The sequence below is a fragment of the Myotis nattereri genome (assembly GCF_964212035.1).
Source record: "Myotis nattereri genome assembly, chromosome: 15".
Classification (NCBI taxonomy): Eukaryota; Metazoa; Chordata; class Mammalia; order Chiroptera; family Vespertilionidae; genus Myotis; species Myotis nattereri.
Window position 1 is genome coordinate 1,925,774 of NC_138090.1, and position 15,561 is coordinate 1,941,334.

Sequence of the window (15,561 nt, forward strand, 5' to 3'; positions counted from 1 at the left end):
AAGCCTTAGGAAGGCTGAGCTGTCAGCCGAGCGCATCTGCCGCTTTCCCAGCTGCTTGTCAGGGTCTTCGGACAGGAAGGGCCGTGCGCCGGGTCCATGTCCCCGGCCGGCGGGGGAGGGTAACCGTCTTCTGACCGTCCCTTCCCCCGAGAGAACTAGCGCCACCCGGGAGGACGCACCCCGTTGCTCTGAAACCAGCTGTAGCAGAAAGAAGGACTCGAACCTTGGGGTCCTTCCCCCCATGCTTTCCTCTCCACACCTGCGACAGCGTGGGGGCTGGCTTTCTGGGACGCGTATCAACAGGAAGTAGTGGCACTTGGGTGTAGGAACCGCGCCACTGGAAACCCTCCCGGGTGATGGGGGCTGTCCTGGGCGTGGCTCCCCGGGTGACGCACAGGACCCGCTGGGGAAGCTCATTCCCTGCCTCTCCCTAATGGTGTGTGCAGCTGCTTCCCTCGGGCGCTGTGTTCTTTCCAGACTTTTCCTTGGTTTGCAAACCTAGTTTATCTCAGTTCTTTCCTCAGGGTACGGTAAGTGAACAGAATGAGATGAAACTGTAAACACACTTAGAAAAGCTTCTCAGCCCCGGCCGGCGTGGCTCAGTGGTGAGCGTCGACCCATGAACCAGGAGGTCAGGGTTTGATTCCGGGTCAGGGCACAGGCCCGGGTTGCAGGCTCCATCCCCAGTGGGGGGCGTGCAGGAGGCAGCCGGTCCATGACTCTCATCACTGATGTTTCTATCCCTCTCTCCCTTCCTCTCTGAAATCCATAAAAACATAATAAATAAAAAAGGACAGTGTGACAGCTGTTCGTGTGGTGTCCTGTCGTGCCCGGTGGATGGGATCTCATTTGGCAAGATCCCGAGTTCTAACCAGTTTTCATGTTTACTGCCTGACCTCGTCTGCAAGCACAGGCCGCGCGTTCCACTGTCAGATCCCGTCACGTAACCCTGATGGGAGTCGGTCTCTGGGCTCAGGGAGTTGAGAGGCCTCGTCCCCGCCCCGGGTGGGCGGTGCTGAGAAGGGCACTGAGCCAGAAGCCCGGGCGACTGGTCCCGGTTATGGATCTGCTCTTCCCTGTGTTGTCGCAGGTGGATCATCCACGCCATGGAGTATGAGCTGCAGATCCGGGCCGGGGACCAGCCTGCCGTGGACCTGTACCAGCTGTCGCCCAGCGCCGTCAAACAGCTCCTCATGGACATTCTCCAGCCACAGCAGAACGGACGGTAACGAGGCCCTCGGCCCCCTGCAGGCCCCCTGGTCCACAGTCACTCATGTTTGATGCGCGTGTGAACGAAGATGTTGATAAGAAGTAAAACACCGCAGTCGCGGGGACAGTGCAGAGATGCGAATCAAACTATCTGTCTTCAGCCGCCATTTGGTGCTGATTTGAATTGATACACTTTTCAGGTGTAGTTCATGAACGCGCCTTCATTTTCATTATTCTGTGCAGAACATAGCACCTTCCCGCCTCGTCATCCCTTTCTGAGCCTTTGCCGCCCCCCCCCTCCCCCCGCGCTGGCACCAAGGCCTGGTTGGGTACCGTGAAGCAGGTGGCCCGTTCTCTGCCTCCCTAAGTAGACGGCGCACCTCTCCAGGCTGAACCGTCCATAGACTTGACTTGTGCGGAGGTTAGAATAAGGGCAAAGCGAACACTCGTGATTGCACTGAATTGAAGAACGTTTTTATAACAAAAGGCTTTCCTATGATTATTAAAGCTGCTCCTATGTTTTTAAGTGAAACTGCTTTGGCTATTAGAGCCATGTGATCACAGGGTGAGATTTTTAACTTTGGAACTTGCTAGTGAATACTGTTCTACCTGTTACATTTCTTAAAGGCTGCGGATTTTCTCCTTTCCTGCGAGCTTTTCCCTCTGAAATATTCAGTCACCTCGGACACGGGCTGGAGTCTGCATCGCGGGCGGGCGGCTCCCATGGCTCCCCTCTCGGAGGGCCGGTCCGTGCTGGACCGGGCTTCCTGCCAGGGCGGGCTGGCGTCTCCACTCTGAGGCCTTCTCCTCTGGTTGCAGATCTTGGCTGAACAGGCGTCAGATCAACGGGTCTCTGAACAGAACGCCCGCCGGGTTCTACGACCGCGTGTGGCAGATCCTGGAGCGCACGCCCAACGGCATCGTTGTGGCGGGGAAGCACCTGCCGCAGGTACCGCCGCGCGGCCTTGGTGAGGGGCCGTGAAGGGGCCTGAGTCGGGCCCGTGTGTCCTCTGCATGGCAGCGCCTTTCCGTGTGTCCCAGGCCCTAGGGGGAGAGCGACGCTGGGAGGACAGCCTTCCAGCGAACAGCCACTCGTAGAGCCAGGCTCTGTAGAGGGCACCGAGCCGAGAAGGGGAAGGGGCTCAGGTGGAAAAATGCGTCCGGTGCCACGAGGAGACTTTTCTCGTATTTCCTCCCTCGCATGCGACGCCCCGCCCCTTTACTCACGCCTAGAAATGGGGCAGGAGCGGCAGTGGGGCTGCCCGCCGACGGCGCACGGGATGCAGGGCGGGCCTTGCACAGGCGGACAGTGTGCTTCCTTCCCCTGAAAGGGGGCGCTCCCGCGGGCCCCCTGGGGAGTGAGTGATGCGCATCGCATCGTGGTGAGGCTGAGGGGCGTGGTGAGGCTGAGGGGCGTTCGCAGGAAGTAAGTAGGAAAGTGTGACGCCCTCTCGGCCCCCCAGGATGCCGGGGACTCCGCCTGCCCCCACTCGCGGAGCCACACTCAGAGCCCCTTCCGCCAGGCCCAGCTCACTTCCTGCTCTCAGTTGCTTGTGAAAAGTGCCCGGCACACAGGCAATCCTCTCTCTGTAAATGACACGTGAAGGGCAGAGACAACCCCTTCGTTTGGCTTGTTTGTGTGGCTTGCCTTCCCCGCACACAGCGCTGTCCTTGCTGATTTGGTGCATTTTTGCGCCGCCCGGTCAGGCAGGACTTGCCGCAGAGACGAGGTAAACTCCACGGCGAGGACTGACGTGGCGTCTGCCGGCGTCGGCCGCGCATTCCACGTTCTAAGGCCCGTCACCGTGTTCTGTACGCGGTTCAGCCCACGGCTGAGCAGAGCCTGGCGTGCACTCCACGCGCCGTCTCGGCTCCGGACTGTCCCCTCGTGTGCCGACGTGGTTTCCTAGTCTAGTCCCTTCCCCTAAACACACTGCTGTGGCAACGATGGCTCCTGAAAACGGGAGGTCAGTTCTCACAGCGCCGGCGGGGTTCGCCGTTCGACATGAGATCGAGCCCTAGAGCTGGGAGGCTCTCGGGGTTTGTAGAGACCGAAAGGGGTTCTCGGGGAGCGAGTGGAGCTCCTCGTGGTGGAGCCAGGTCCTCCCCACGCAGCGGTGACGCTGGGCTCTCTGTTCCAGCAACCGACCCTGTCGGACATGACCATGTACGAGATGAACTTCTCGCTCCTCGTGGAGGACATGCTGGGCAACATCGACCAGCCCAAGTACAGGCAGATCATCGTGGAGGTGCGTGGGCGCGTGGCCTGCTGGCGGCGCTTTCTCTTTCTCCCTGAAAACCGGGCAGAGACGGGCCAGGAGACCAGAGCTTCCCACCTGCCTGCCCCCCCCCCCCGGGTCCTGAAGAGGACAGCACCCTGACCTCTGACCCGAGCCGAGGCATAGGAACAATTCCCACGTCCCACGTCCTTGGGCAGAAGAATGTCCAGCTTTGTCACTCTGGCCCTCAACAGCAAGTGCATCATAGAGAGCGAGCACCTTTTCTGTTTTTTAAAATATGTTTTTATTAATTTCAGAGAGGAAGGGAGAGGGAGAGAGTGCATTTTTAACAACATGACAATCCCCGGAGAAACTGCTGTGGGGTCACGGATTTATACTCATTTGGGCCCTAACTGGTTTGGCTCAGTGGATAGAGCGTCGGCCAGCAGACTGAAGGGTCCCAGGTTCGATTCCGGTCAAGGGCATGTACCTTGGTTGCGGGCACATCCCCAGTAGGGAGTGTGCAGGAGGCAGCTGATCGATGTTTCTGTCTCATCGATGTTTCTCTCTATCCCTCTCCCTTCCTCTCTGTAAAAATCAATAAAATATATTAAAAAAATAAAAATATAGTCATTTGGGTGCTGGGCTCTGAGTCATGTGATCGTGAGCCTCCATCCACAGTCTCCACGGACTTACCTGCTGCCTCTGGCTTTGTTGCCTCCCATGTCCTCTGGGAGCTCCCGCAGACGCTGATGTTGGTGTCTGGCCGACAAGGATTACTGCCCAGCGGCCAGGAGAGTTCAGACACGGGGTAGGGGGCCGGGGGGAGGGGGGCGGGGGTTGGGCACTAGCTGTAGACAGGGTGTGACAGTCATCTCCGAGTCTCTAGCTTTTCTTAATGACTGAACATCTCAGCGTGGCTACAGGGACCCACAGTGAAGAGCACTGTCATTCCCAGTAGAATGCAGGCTGCTGATTTGCAAGGTTCGGAAGGTTCCAGCCACAACGAGCCTAAGCCCATCGCTGTACAGGGCGCACAGGGGACCGCAGGGCCATCCTGGCTGGGAAGGGGTGAACCCGCCAGCCTGTGCCACTCACCTGGCCTCAATGTCGTCTCTCCCAGCTGCTGATGGTCGTGTCCGTTGTCCTGGAAAGGAACCCCGAGCTCGAGTTTCAGGACAAAGTTGACCTGGACAAACTGGTGAAAGAAGCATTTCAAGAATTTCAGAAAGACGAGAGTCAACTCAAGGGCGTTGAAAATCAAGTGAGTAGAGAAAACAGCTTTTCGTAGATTTTTTTCCTGCCTCAATTCTTCAAACTATCCCAACCTCTTACTGTGTAACTGGCAGATTCCCAGATGGCACAAGGGAGAACTTGGGGTGGGGAGGGGCAGGAGGTCTGACTTACCTGAGGAATTCAGGCTACTTTTTATTTAATTATGAGTCAATTCCACCATGAAGTTCTGTAGAAAGAAACCTGGGAATTTCCTGCACAGAGGCAGCGGGTCAAGGGTGCTTTACCGAGAGGAGCCCGGGCCCCAGGAGGCTGCAGGATTCTACCCTGTAGGGAGGGGTGCGGGCCAGGCTCTTCGGGCGCCGTGTGCGCCCCCTACAGGCTCTGTCACATTCATGCCCAGCTGTCAGGAGGCCTAAGTAAACAAGCACTGTCAGCCAAGCGGAGAGTCGGAAAATGCCCGTCTTAGCTCTTGGCGCGTTTTCCAGGAGGGAACCCTGAGAATGACCTTCCGGGGCCGGCACTCACGTCACCCGTCAGAGAGGAAGGGAGAGGGAGAGAGAGACATCAGTGAGGAGAGAGTCATGGGTGGGCTGCCTCCTGCACGCCCGCACTGGGGACCGAGTCCGCAACCCCGTCAGGGCCCTTAGGACCGCCTGGTGCGGAAGTCAGCACTCCACCACTGAGCACGCCAGCGGGCCTGTCCCCTCTGCACCAGGCAGAAAATCCAACGCACCTCCCTTTCCTTCCCAGGACGACATGACTTCCTTTTACAACACGCCCCCGCTGGGCCGGCGCGGGACCTGCAGCTACCTGACCAAGGTGGTGATGAACCTGCTGCTGGCGGGCGAGGTCAAGCCCGGCGGCGAGGACCCGTGTCTGGTCAGCTAGTGAGGAGGCGCGGGGGGCCCTGGGGACACGCGTTCGAGGAGCGGGTTACGTTCTGCCTGGACGTGGAGTCCAGGCGGCCACTGCCGAGTGCACTGACCCCGCTAGGGCGGCGCTGCCCGCCTCCCACAGGGACTGGGCCTCTTGCTGCCACCGCCAAGCGAATGGTAGGACAGGCTGTCAGGCCAGCTAGCCGTGACCTTTACCGAGCAGTAGGAATAGTAGACGATGGCAGGGTCACCGCTGCATGTTCTGTGATCAGCTGCTCATCAGCAGTAATCCTCGCTTCCCCACTTGCCTCCACTGAAGTGCACGTGCCACGCGGTGCGCCGGGACGAGCGCGGCTGGAGCAGCGCTGTTTAGGGGCGTCACGCTGCCCAGATTCAAATGCATCGTCACGCGCGTCGGCCAGCTGACGTGTTGATGCTCGGAAGCTGTAGTATTGTTAACGTTGTAGGACGCAGAGCTGCTCTGCAGTGTTTACCTTGGAAACGTGACGATGGTTTCGTATTTGTCGCACCTGTAGCGGCTGGACTAAAATACAGGAATAAATCTGATCAAACGAGTAAGACTTGTCTATTTGTACTGCAAACGCCGATATGCCCAATGAGACATTTTCGCTGAGCTCTTACTGAAGAGAGGGCGTGTGTGAGGTTACTGAGAAGCATGGGTGGTTTACCTGGTCTGCCGATGAATGCCCAGGACAGTGCCGCCCAAGCATAGAACACACACTCCACTGTTGCAGGCTCTGGCGTGAGGCCACCGCTTTCAGGTGGAGCGTACGCCTTTGGGGGCCCGGCACCCAGTGAGGGCTAAATAGGTTGGGTGTCTCCACTCACTACCCACTAGGGCGCCGAGCTGGCACAGAAGCCGAATACGTGCTTGCTGACTGACAGACAGAGTGGGGAACAAATACGGCTGCGAGTGGGGATCTTCCCAAAGGGAGGTGGAACTGCCTGCCTGTCTGGGACGGGCCGTGTGGGCGGTTTCAGAGAGGAGTGTGCGGGGAGCTGGAGAGACGCGCTGAGCCCCGCCGTGTGTATCGCACGGGGACAATGGAGGGTCAGACATCCTCAGCTCCCTGCTGACGACCGCTGATGAATGGCTTGTCGTTCGAAAGCAAGAGCTGAGGATTCCAATTCGCTTTGCAAAAATAGCTTTGTAGTCGCGTTCTGGAGCTGGAAGCTTTTACGCAAATTAATACCAAGCGATTTTTCAGCTTCTGTGGAGAGAGGCGTGCGCAGCCAGGACTCCCGCGTCAGCAGCTGGAGGTTCTCGCGGTGTGGGAAGGGCAGCGCCACTCATTCTCCCTGGACGGAGGGTGATCCCAGCCGGGTTCCTGCCGCTCTGTGCCCAGGGCCCCACATCCTTGAGGGCGTTCAGTTGGCCACTGTTTGGTTAAAACACCTGATGCCGGTGAGACTGTCTCAGCTTCTGTAGCTAAGAGGGGGCCCAGGGCCGCAGGGCACCTCTGCTTCACGCAGGAACCAGCGCTCCCCCAGGTCTCTCGGGGCCTCCCTCCCCCAGCGGCTGCCCGAGGGAAACCAGTCCTGACCCACCACCTGCAGGGGGCACCGTGCAGAGAACTCGGGTGACACAAGGAAGGTCTGAAGAGCCCGGGACTTGAATGTGCCCTGGGCTGTGCCTGAAGGATGCTGGGAACCGAGCAGGCCTGCCTGCAGCCCCTCCATCACCCGGGTCTGAACAGAAGCCTTTGCTGTGCACATGCGTGGCACTGAGGCACCGGGGAGCCTCCCTCATATGTGCACATGCATGGCACCGAGGCACCGGGGGCCTCCCTCATATGTGCACATGCATGGCACCGAGGCACCGGGGGCCTCCCTCATATGTGCACATGCATGGCACCGAGGCACCGGGGGCCTCCCTCATATGTGCACATGTGTGGCACTGAGGCACCGGGGGGCCTCACTCATATGTGCACATGAATGGCACCGAGGCACCGGGGGGCCTCACTCAAACGTGCACGTCAGATCGAACAGGGACAGCACAGCCTTCCACCTGAGCTCCCTTATGGGCCAGGGGCTCCCGGAATCCGTGTCCTGTGCACCCAGCATCGTGACTCACGACATTTGTCACCTGCTCGAGCCCTTTCCCAGCCACCGCCCCATTCACCTGCACACCCTGAGCCCCGCTCTGGGTGGTGCCCTCCCGCTAGAGCCGTGCCTGTGCCCGGCCAGCCTCACCCCCGCCTGGCACTCTCGAGCCTCACCAAGGGCCGTTGCCCCTGAACTCTGCCGGGGGGGGGCGCCCCAGGCTCCGTGAGTTCTCAGGTCAAGGGCAGCATAGGCAGCTGCTCTCCTCGGCGGCCGCCGTTCTTCCCGGGGCTTCTCACCTGCTTGCAGGCCACGGTGGGCAGTAACCTTGCACAGTGACTCCGGTGTTGTCCTCGGTCCAGGCCTCACCTCTGCGCCAGACTCAGTCAACCCCCTGTGTGACGCTCAGTCTAGGCCAGCCGTGGGCAAACTACGGCCCACGGGCCGGATCCGCTCGTTTGAAATGAATAAAACTAAAAAAAAAAAAGACCGTACCCTTTTATGTAATGATGTTTACTTTGAATTTATATTAGTTCACACAAACACTCCATCCATGCTTTTGTTCCGGCCCTCCGGTCCAGTTTAAGAACCCATTGTGGCCCTCGAGTCAAAAAGTTTGCCCACCCCTGGTCTAGACACAGTTCACTGTCAACATTCTCAATAGTTGAACCTGGGCCCTGGCCGGTTTGGCTCAGTGGATAGAGCATCGGCCGTGGACTGAAGGTTCCTGGGTTCAATTCCAGTCAAGGGCACATGTCCGGGTTGTGGGCTCGATCTCCAGTAGGGGCTGTGCAGGAGGCAGCCAGCCCATAATTTTTTCTCTCTCTCCCTCTCCCCTTGTCTCTGAAATTAATAAAAACATAGTTTTTAAAAAATAGTTGAACTTGGAATGACCTCGCTCTCAACTCCTAAAATCTTGGTTCTCTTCCAGTTTTCCTGCATCATATGTGGGAGTCATCACTCCCACCATCAATCAATGACCAAGGTCTTTCAGTTCAGGTCCCAACAAATCCTGACTCAGCTCCCAGCTCTCACTTCCTCGGCCAACACCCCGATGCGGGCCCCCCCGCACCCTGTGGCTGGACCTCTGTGGGGGCTCCTGACCGCCCTCCTCTTCGCTCGGCCGCCCTCCCACCGGCCCAGCATCCGCTGGAGACGGATTTTTGACATGAAAATCTGAGCATGAGGTGGTGGTGGTTGTGGCGAGCAGGGAGACTTGAAACCTTTTTTTTGTTTGTTTTTTTAAGAAAGCAACTGTCCTGAAATAAAATCCAAAACTCTTTCCCCAGTTCCTGATTCCCCACGAAGCCCTGGCGCCTGCTTCCCCGCCTGCGCTCTTCCCGCCCGGCCCCCCCGCCCCCCCCCCCCCCACTCTCCCGCTCACTCTCCAGCTCTCGGGCCCGATGCCGCTTTGCAGGGAGCCTTCCTGCAGCCGAGACCAGAGAGCGCCTCATGCCCCGCGCTGCCTTCTTTCAAGGGAGAATGGCCCCACGGTGGCTGGATCCCGGTGTCCTCGGGCCACCTTTACGGTAATGACAATGTCCCGAAGTTGATTGCGGTGATGGTTGAACACCGTCGTGAATAGGTGAAAAGCCGGTGACTTGTCTACTCGAAATGGGCGGCTTCTGGCGTGATCCGTCCCAAGGAAGGTCTTTTAGGAAAGACAGCCTGGCGTCTGGTTGCTCTTGTCTCGCTGTAGCACGTGGGGCTGTTTCTGTGGGAGCTCAGCTGCCCCGGGTGTCCAGCTCAGCAAAGGGTGTCCTTTGTTGTTTAATGTTTGTTTGTTTTTCGGTGTTTGTAGACCCTTCAGCGGGGCAGGCCTTTGCTTCTCATGAGCTACAGCTGTGAGGACAGCCACCTGTTTTTCATGCCGTCACAAGGGAGGGTCCCCTTAATTCCCGTACACTGCAGCGGGTCCCTTCCTAACAGTTAGTCCTCTATGGCTGCCCCGATTCTCACCCCAGGTCCCCCCGATCGTGGCCTGTGGGCCCCTGTGGAAGTCAGTGAGCCTTCCCAGGCCACAGGGGGCTCCCTTGTGAGGAAGGAAGACGGTGAGATGACCCCAGCCTCCCATTCCGTCCTGTGTCTCTTGGCTCCGATTTCACGTCTGCGCGGTGCTCTTTCCTCTTTTCAGGTTCCCTGTGGCCTGGCGAGCCCTGAGCAAGTGGAGACGTCACCTTAACTCGATCCTGAGTTATTTTTTTTGCTCACTTTGCTACCGGACGTTGTCTTTCCCTGAGGCCTCTCCAGGAAAAAGCAGGGGCCGCACCTCCCGGCGTGGCGTCCTGCTCGTTTCTGCTCCTTTAACGCAGGAAGCTCTGCCTGTGAGGAAGGGCCCAGGCCAGCTGCGCCCCTCACTGGCTTCTCAGGGAGCGGGGGTCGCTGCCACAGAACCTAACCCCCTCTCTGCCACGCACCCAGGTGCTGCAGCTGGCTGCCCGGGGGTCAGCAGAGCGAAATGGGGTCTCACAGCACACCCCGGGTTCGGTTTAACTTGTCCAGGCGCAGGGTGAAGAACAGTCTTAGTCAAAGGGAGAGTCGTAGGTGAGGAGGGCTCCCCGTCCTCTCGGTTCCACACCCTCTGCCGCCAGCCCCAGCGTTACCACAGCTCCGCTCCTTCTCTGATGGAAAAACATGGGGCCAGCTTCCTACCTGTCCCTGCGGCCGGCCTGAGTGGGGTGGTAATTCTGATCTGATTACTGCTTTCACACCATCGCGGCAGATGGTCTCCAGTTGCTTCTCACCTCCAGCTGTTGGGAGCTGGTTTGGCTGAAGCTCTCAAGCTGCTCCAGCAGGGCGCGAAAGGAGACGGAGCCAGGGGAAGGAATACGGTGAGTGATCGGAGTCGGCTTCGACCCAAGACTCTGCGTGTCAGGAGCTGCGCTCAGTGCTTGCATGCGCCATGACGTCATCTGGTCCTCGCTGCCACCTGATAAGTTAGAGGGGCGTGTCTCCATCACGGCCCAGGGCTGTGTGTGGCGGGAGGGGGGGGGGGCTCAGCAGCTTTGTCAAGGTCATGAAGCGGTAAAATTGGAGTTCAGGCCCAAGTTGGTCAGCTTCCAGAGTCCACAGGCCCAGGCGCGTGTGTGTCCTCGGGGCGGAGCTGGATGAAAACCTTGCTTCCTCTCTGCCCGTTCCCCCGGGGCCACTCGGTGCCTTGGTGGTTAGAGTCTGTTGAAAGCCTGGGCGTCCTCCTTCCATTTGGTTTCTCCTCCTGGTTTCTCGGGGCTGGTTTCCAGAGGCCTGAGAAATCACGCAGCATGATGGGCTGTAATGAAGACAGCGCGAGGCCCGTGAGCACGTTTCAGGCGGGAGTGGGGAGGGGGTGGGGTGTGTAGTCAGGCTCGGCGGTCTCTGCTGGATGAAGCCGAGAGAGGCTGACTTTAACAACCCACAGGTGAAACTGCCTCTGTATGCTGGTCTGTGCTGTGAAGACGATGGGGTTGCATTTGTGTGTGAAAACTAGTGAGGTCTCTGAATGATCGCCCCTTAATCTAACTCCATGGGGGGTGCGTCTTAATGAACCCGTCAGCCGGCTCCCTGGCAGTACAGGAAACGCTCCCTGCACGGAATTAAATGATCTCCTGATACATTTTAAATCCGCCCGGTTTCCTCCCGCCCTCGCAGCTGCCCCTCTAACCACGCCGCATGTGCCTAGCTGAATGTTTACTTCTACCACTGCGTTAGTCAGAGCCCAATTGGGGAAAGAAGAAGGAAATATCCTAAAAATCCAACATATTCCCAGCTGAGATGTAAATTACTTTCAGAGTACTTGGCATTTTGGAAAATGTGCTACAATTGTATTGAAAAGGCAAATGTGCAAAGATAAAGTTTCCCTTCATTTTTGCAAAGAAAGGCTCAGAAACCGTGGGGGCGAGATTATTGTGAGACGTGCACGGCCGGGGGGAAGCAAGGGCCCTTTATCGTGGCGAGAGTCCTGCTTCCAGATGGCAGCCCCAGAAAGCTTTCTAAGAATTGCTGTTCAAAGGAACTTATCAAACAGGCTTTGTTGTGTGTGCTGGCTCACGCGTCTGGTTGCTCTTGTCTCGCTGTAACACCTGGGGCCGTTTCTATGGGAGCTCACCTGCCCTGGGTGTCCAGCTCAAGCTGAGGCGAAGCAATGACAACACTGACCTACTACCAGCCATCTCCCCTGTCAGGAGGCAGGGATGATTCGGTAAGACAAATACAGCGTGTGTGTGTGTGTGTGTGTGTGTGTATGTGTGTATAAAAAGAGAGAGAGAGAGAGAGAGACAGAGAGAGAGAGAGAGGAGACATATCCAGAACATACTTTTAAAGGAGTATCTAATATACAGGATTATCTCAACAAATAGCCAACAGATGCAAGAAAAGACGCTCAGTGTCACTAATCATCAGGGAAATGCAAATCAAAACCACCACGAGATCCCACTTCACACTCGACAGGATGCCTGTCAACAACAAGACAGAAGATGACAAGCGCTGGTGAGAAGACGAAGAGAAGCAGAGTCCTTGTGCACGGTCGGTAGGAATGAAGATTAGTACAGCCATGATGGAAAACAATATGGAGGATGCACACAAAATTTAAAATCAGACCGACCATATGATCCAGCAAGCCCACTTTTGGGTGGCCATCCGAAGGAAATGAAATCAGTATCTCGAAGAGATAACTGCACCCACATGTTCACTGAGGTATTAGTTGTAGTAGCCAAGACACGGAAACAGCCTAGTTGCCCATCAACAGATGAATGAATAAAGAATATATAATACTAGAGGCCTGATGCACAAAATTCGTGCAAGCGTAGGCCTTCGCTGCCCCGGCGGTGTCCGGGAGGTTGTCTGGATGGTTGTTCCGCTGTTTGGCCGTTCAGGAGATTTGCATATTACGCTTTTATTACCATAGATATATCACATGTACACACACACACACACACACACACACACACATACACACACACTGGCATATTATTCACCCTTAAAACAGAAGGAAATCTTGTCATTTGCGACAGCATGGATGAAACTGGAGGATATTATGCTAGGTGAAATGAGCCAGACAAACGCAATATCTGCACGATCTCACTTATATGTAGAATCTAGTCAAACTCATAGCAGCAGAGAGTGGAGTGGTGGTTGCCAGGGGCTGGGGGAGGGAGTTGGGGAGTGGCAATGCTGCTTGAGGGGTACAGAGTTTCTGTGCCAGGTGAATAAGATCTGAATATCTGGCACGCAGCCTGGTGGCCGTAGTGAACGACACTGTATCTGATACTTGAAATTTGCGAAGAGGGTAGATATTTAGTGTTCTCAGCACACACACACACACAAATGGTAATTATGTGAAGAGATGGATGTTAATTACATTGAGTGTGGTGATCATCTCACAATGTATATCAAAACATTATGTTGCACACCTTAAATACATGCATCTTAGTGTCAATTATACCAGAACACACTATAGATAAGTAAAGAGGGTCCTTGAGCTCTTGAAGGCTACTTGATTTCTCCCTCCGCCCTCCCTGACCTGCCTGATCACAGTGACTGTTGTCTGCTGGCTCTGGTAACTCTGGTCCCTGGCTCCGTCTAAGCCACGCCTCTTACATAGCACATTGATCTACACACCTGTCCCTGTTCTCAGGTTTGTCCCTCTTATCTCCTCAACCACCGTGTCAGCTCCGCGACGGCAGTAACGACAGGGGAGAAGGCTTCTCTGCCCCTTGTCATGCCTGGGACAAAAGCCCACATGTATGTCCTGGCGGCCTCGCTTTCGGAGTAAAAAGAAACGTCCTTAGTCTTCTGTTTACCTACAAGTGAGACGGACATAAATCTGGCTTCTCCAAACCAATCCTGTAAACTTGGGGCGGCTTCTTTAACATACGCAGCCCCCTGCCTTCCTCAGAGGCCACAGATGGTCTTCCATTGGGATTACGGTGCTGGTTTGTTCCCTTCTTGGCAAATTCAAGTCAGCTACGAAGGCTAGGGGGAGTTTTCAGAAATCTGGCCTTCATCCTGTGTGACAGGGAGCGAGCTACATGCAGAATAATTTTCTGTTCTGCAAGGCTGCCTGCTGCGGAGTGAGTGAACACCGCCCTCAATTTGTTAGAGGAGGGAGAGGTATCTTTTAAATGCTGACTTTCTTCTACTTTCTTTTGCCATTTAAGCTACACTTTAAACGGACTTTGAAAACTAGCCAGCCGTTATTTTTTGAAACTTCCGTTTTCTTAGGAAGTTTGCAGAAAACCTTAGGACATGTGATGCTGCTATCATTTGGGAAATCATACTCACTTTACAAGATAGACACGCCTGTGACCAGTGGCGTGTAAGGTCAATACTGCTGAGGTGTGGTCCAGATGGTAATTATTTTCTCTCCTCTCATCCCCACCCCCTCCTCTTTGGTGACCCTCAGCTTATTCTCTATATCTATGGGTCTGTTTCTGTTTTGTTTATTCATTTGTGGTGTTTTTATTCTTGCTGTCAGATTCCACATATAGGTAAAATTATATGGTATTTATCTTTCTCTGTACTTAGCGTAATACCCTTTAAGTCCATCCATGTTGTTGCAAAGATTTCATTCTTGTTTATTGCTGAATAATATTCCATTTTTATATATACCACATCTTTTTATCTATTTATTGATGGACATCTAGGTTGCCTTAAAATCTTAGCTATTAGTAGTAATGCTCCAATGAATATAGGGGTGCATATATCTTTCCAGATCACTGTTTTTGTTTTCTCCAGATAAGTATCCAGAATTGGGATTGCTGAATCAAATGGCAGTTCTATTTTTAATTTTTTGAGGAACCTCCATACTGTTTTTCACAATGGCTGCATCAATTTACATTCCCACCAACAGGGTACGAGGGCTCCCTTTTCTCCACAGCCTTGCTAGCACTTGTTATTTGTTGACTTATTGATAATAGCCATTCTGACAAGTGTGAAGTGATATCTCATTGTGGCTTTAATTTGCATTTCCCTGATGATTACTGATGTTGAACATCTTTTCATATGTCTATTGGCCATCTGTAGATCCTCTTTGGAGAAATCGGGTCTTCTGCCCATTTTTAAATTGGATTGTTCGGGGGTTTTTTGGTGCTAAGATTAATGAGTTCTTTATATATTTTGGATATTAACTCCTTATTGGATATACAATTTGCAAATACCTTTTACCATTCGGTAAGTTGTCTTTTTGTTTGATTGGCGGTTTCCTTTGCTGTGCAAAAAGTTTTCAGTTTGATGTAGTCCCATTTGTTTATTTTTCCTCTTGTTTCCCTTGCCCAAGGAGACATATCCAAAAAGATATTGCTAAGAACGATGTCAAAGACTTCACTGTCTATGTTTTCTTCTGGGAGTTTTATGGTTCCAGGCTTAACACTTCAGTCTTTAATCCATTTTGAGTTTATTTTTGTTTAGGTGTAAGAAAGTGGTCCAGTTTTGCCAACACCACTTATTGAAGAGACCGTACCCCATTATATCTATAAGCCTCCTCTTCTGTAGGTTAATTGACTGCGTAAGTCAGGATTTCTTTCTGGGTTCTCTATTCTGTTCCATTGACCTATAGATCTGATTTTATGCCAATACCATGCTGTTTTGATTATTGTAGCTTTGTAATACAGCTTAGTATCAGAAACATATGGATATATGGTGTATAATCTTTTCACTGTACTATTTAATTGGTTTAACCTTTTGTTGAGAATTTTTGCATCGATGCCCATCAAATATATTGACTGGTAAGTTTCTCTTTTTTTTTGTAATGTCTTTATCTGGTTTTGGTATCCAGGTAATACGGGATTCATAAAACAAGTTTGGAAGCATGTCTACCCCTTCCACATTTAGAAATACTTTCAGAAGGGTGGGGATTAACTTCTTGTGTGCGGCATGGTTGTAGGAGCCGAGGGGGCGGCTAAGGCGTCGGGGGACTGGCCTTCTGAGCCGGGGCAGCCGCAGGTGGAAATCCAAGTGCATCTGGTAATACCGTTGGTCCTCCC

General features: G+C 54.3%; 1 protein-coding gene across 2 annotated transcripts in view; it reads left to right on the forward strand.

The window, feature by feature from the left end:
- PHKB (phosphorylase kinase regulatory subunit beta) overlaps window positions 1-8,063 on the forward strand; it is a gene marked incomplete at its 5' end in the record, with an annotated part of 65,114 nt that extends 57,051 nt beyond the window's left edge. For both annotated transcript variants that reach the window (XM_081107941.1, XM_081107940.1), the window contains 5 exons: window positions 1,091-1,225; window positions 2,029-2,158; window positions 3,351-3,458; window positions 4,552-4,692; window positions 5,415-8,063. In XM_081107941.1, the coding sequence (XP_080964067.1) occupies window positions 1,091-1,225; window positions 2,029-2,158; window positions 3,351-3,458; window positions 4,552-4,692; window positions 5,415-5,552 (652 nt within the window). In that variant the 3' untranslated portion in view covers window positions 5,553-8,063. The remainder of the gene's footprint in view (window positions 1-1,090; window positions 1,226-2,028; window positions 2,159-3,350; window positions 3,459-4,551; window positions 4,693-5,414) is intronic.
- Between the last annotated feature and the right edge of the window lie 7,498 nt (window positions 8,064-15,561).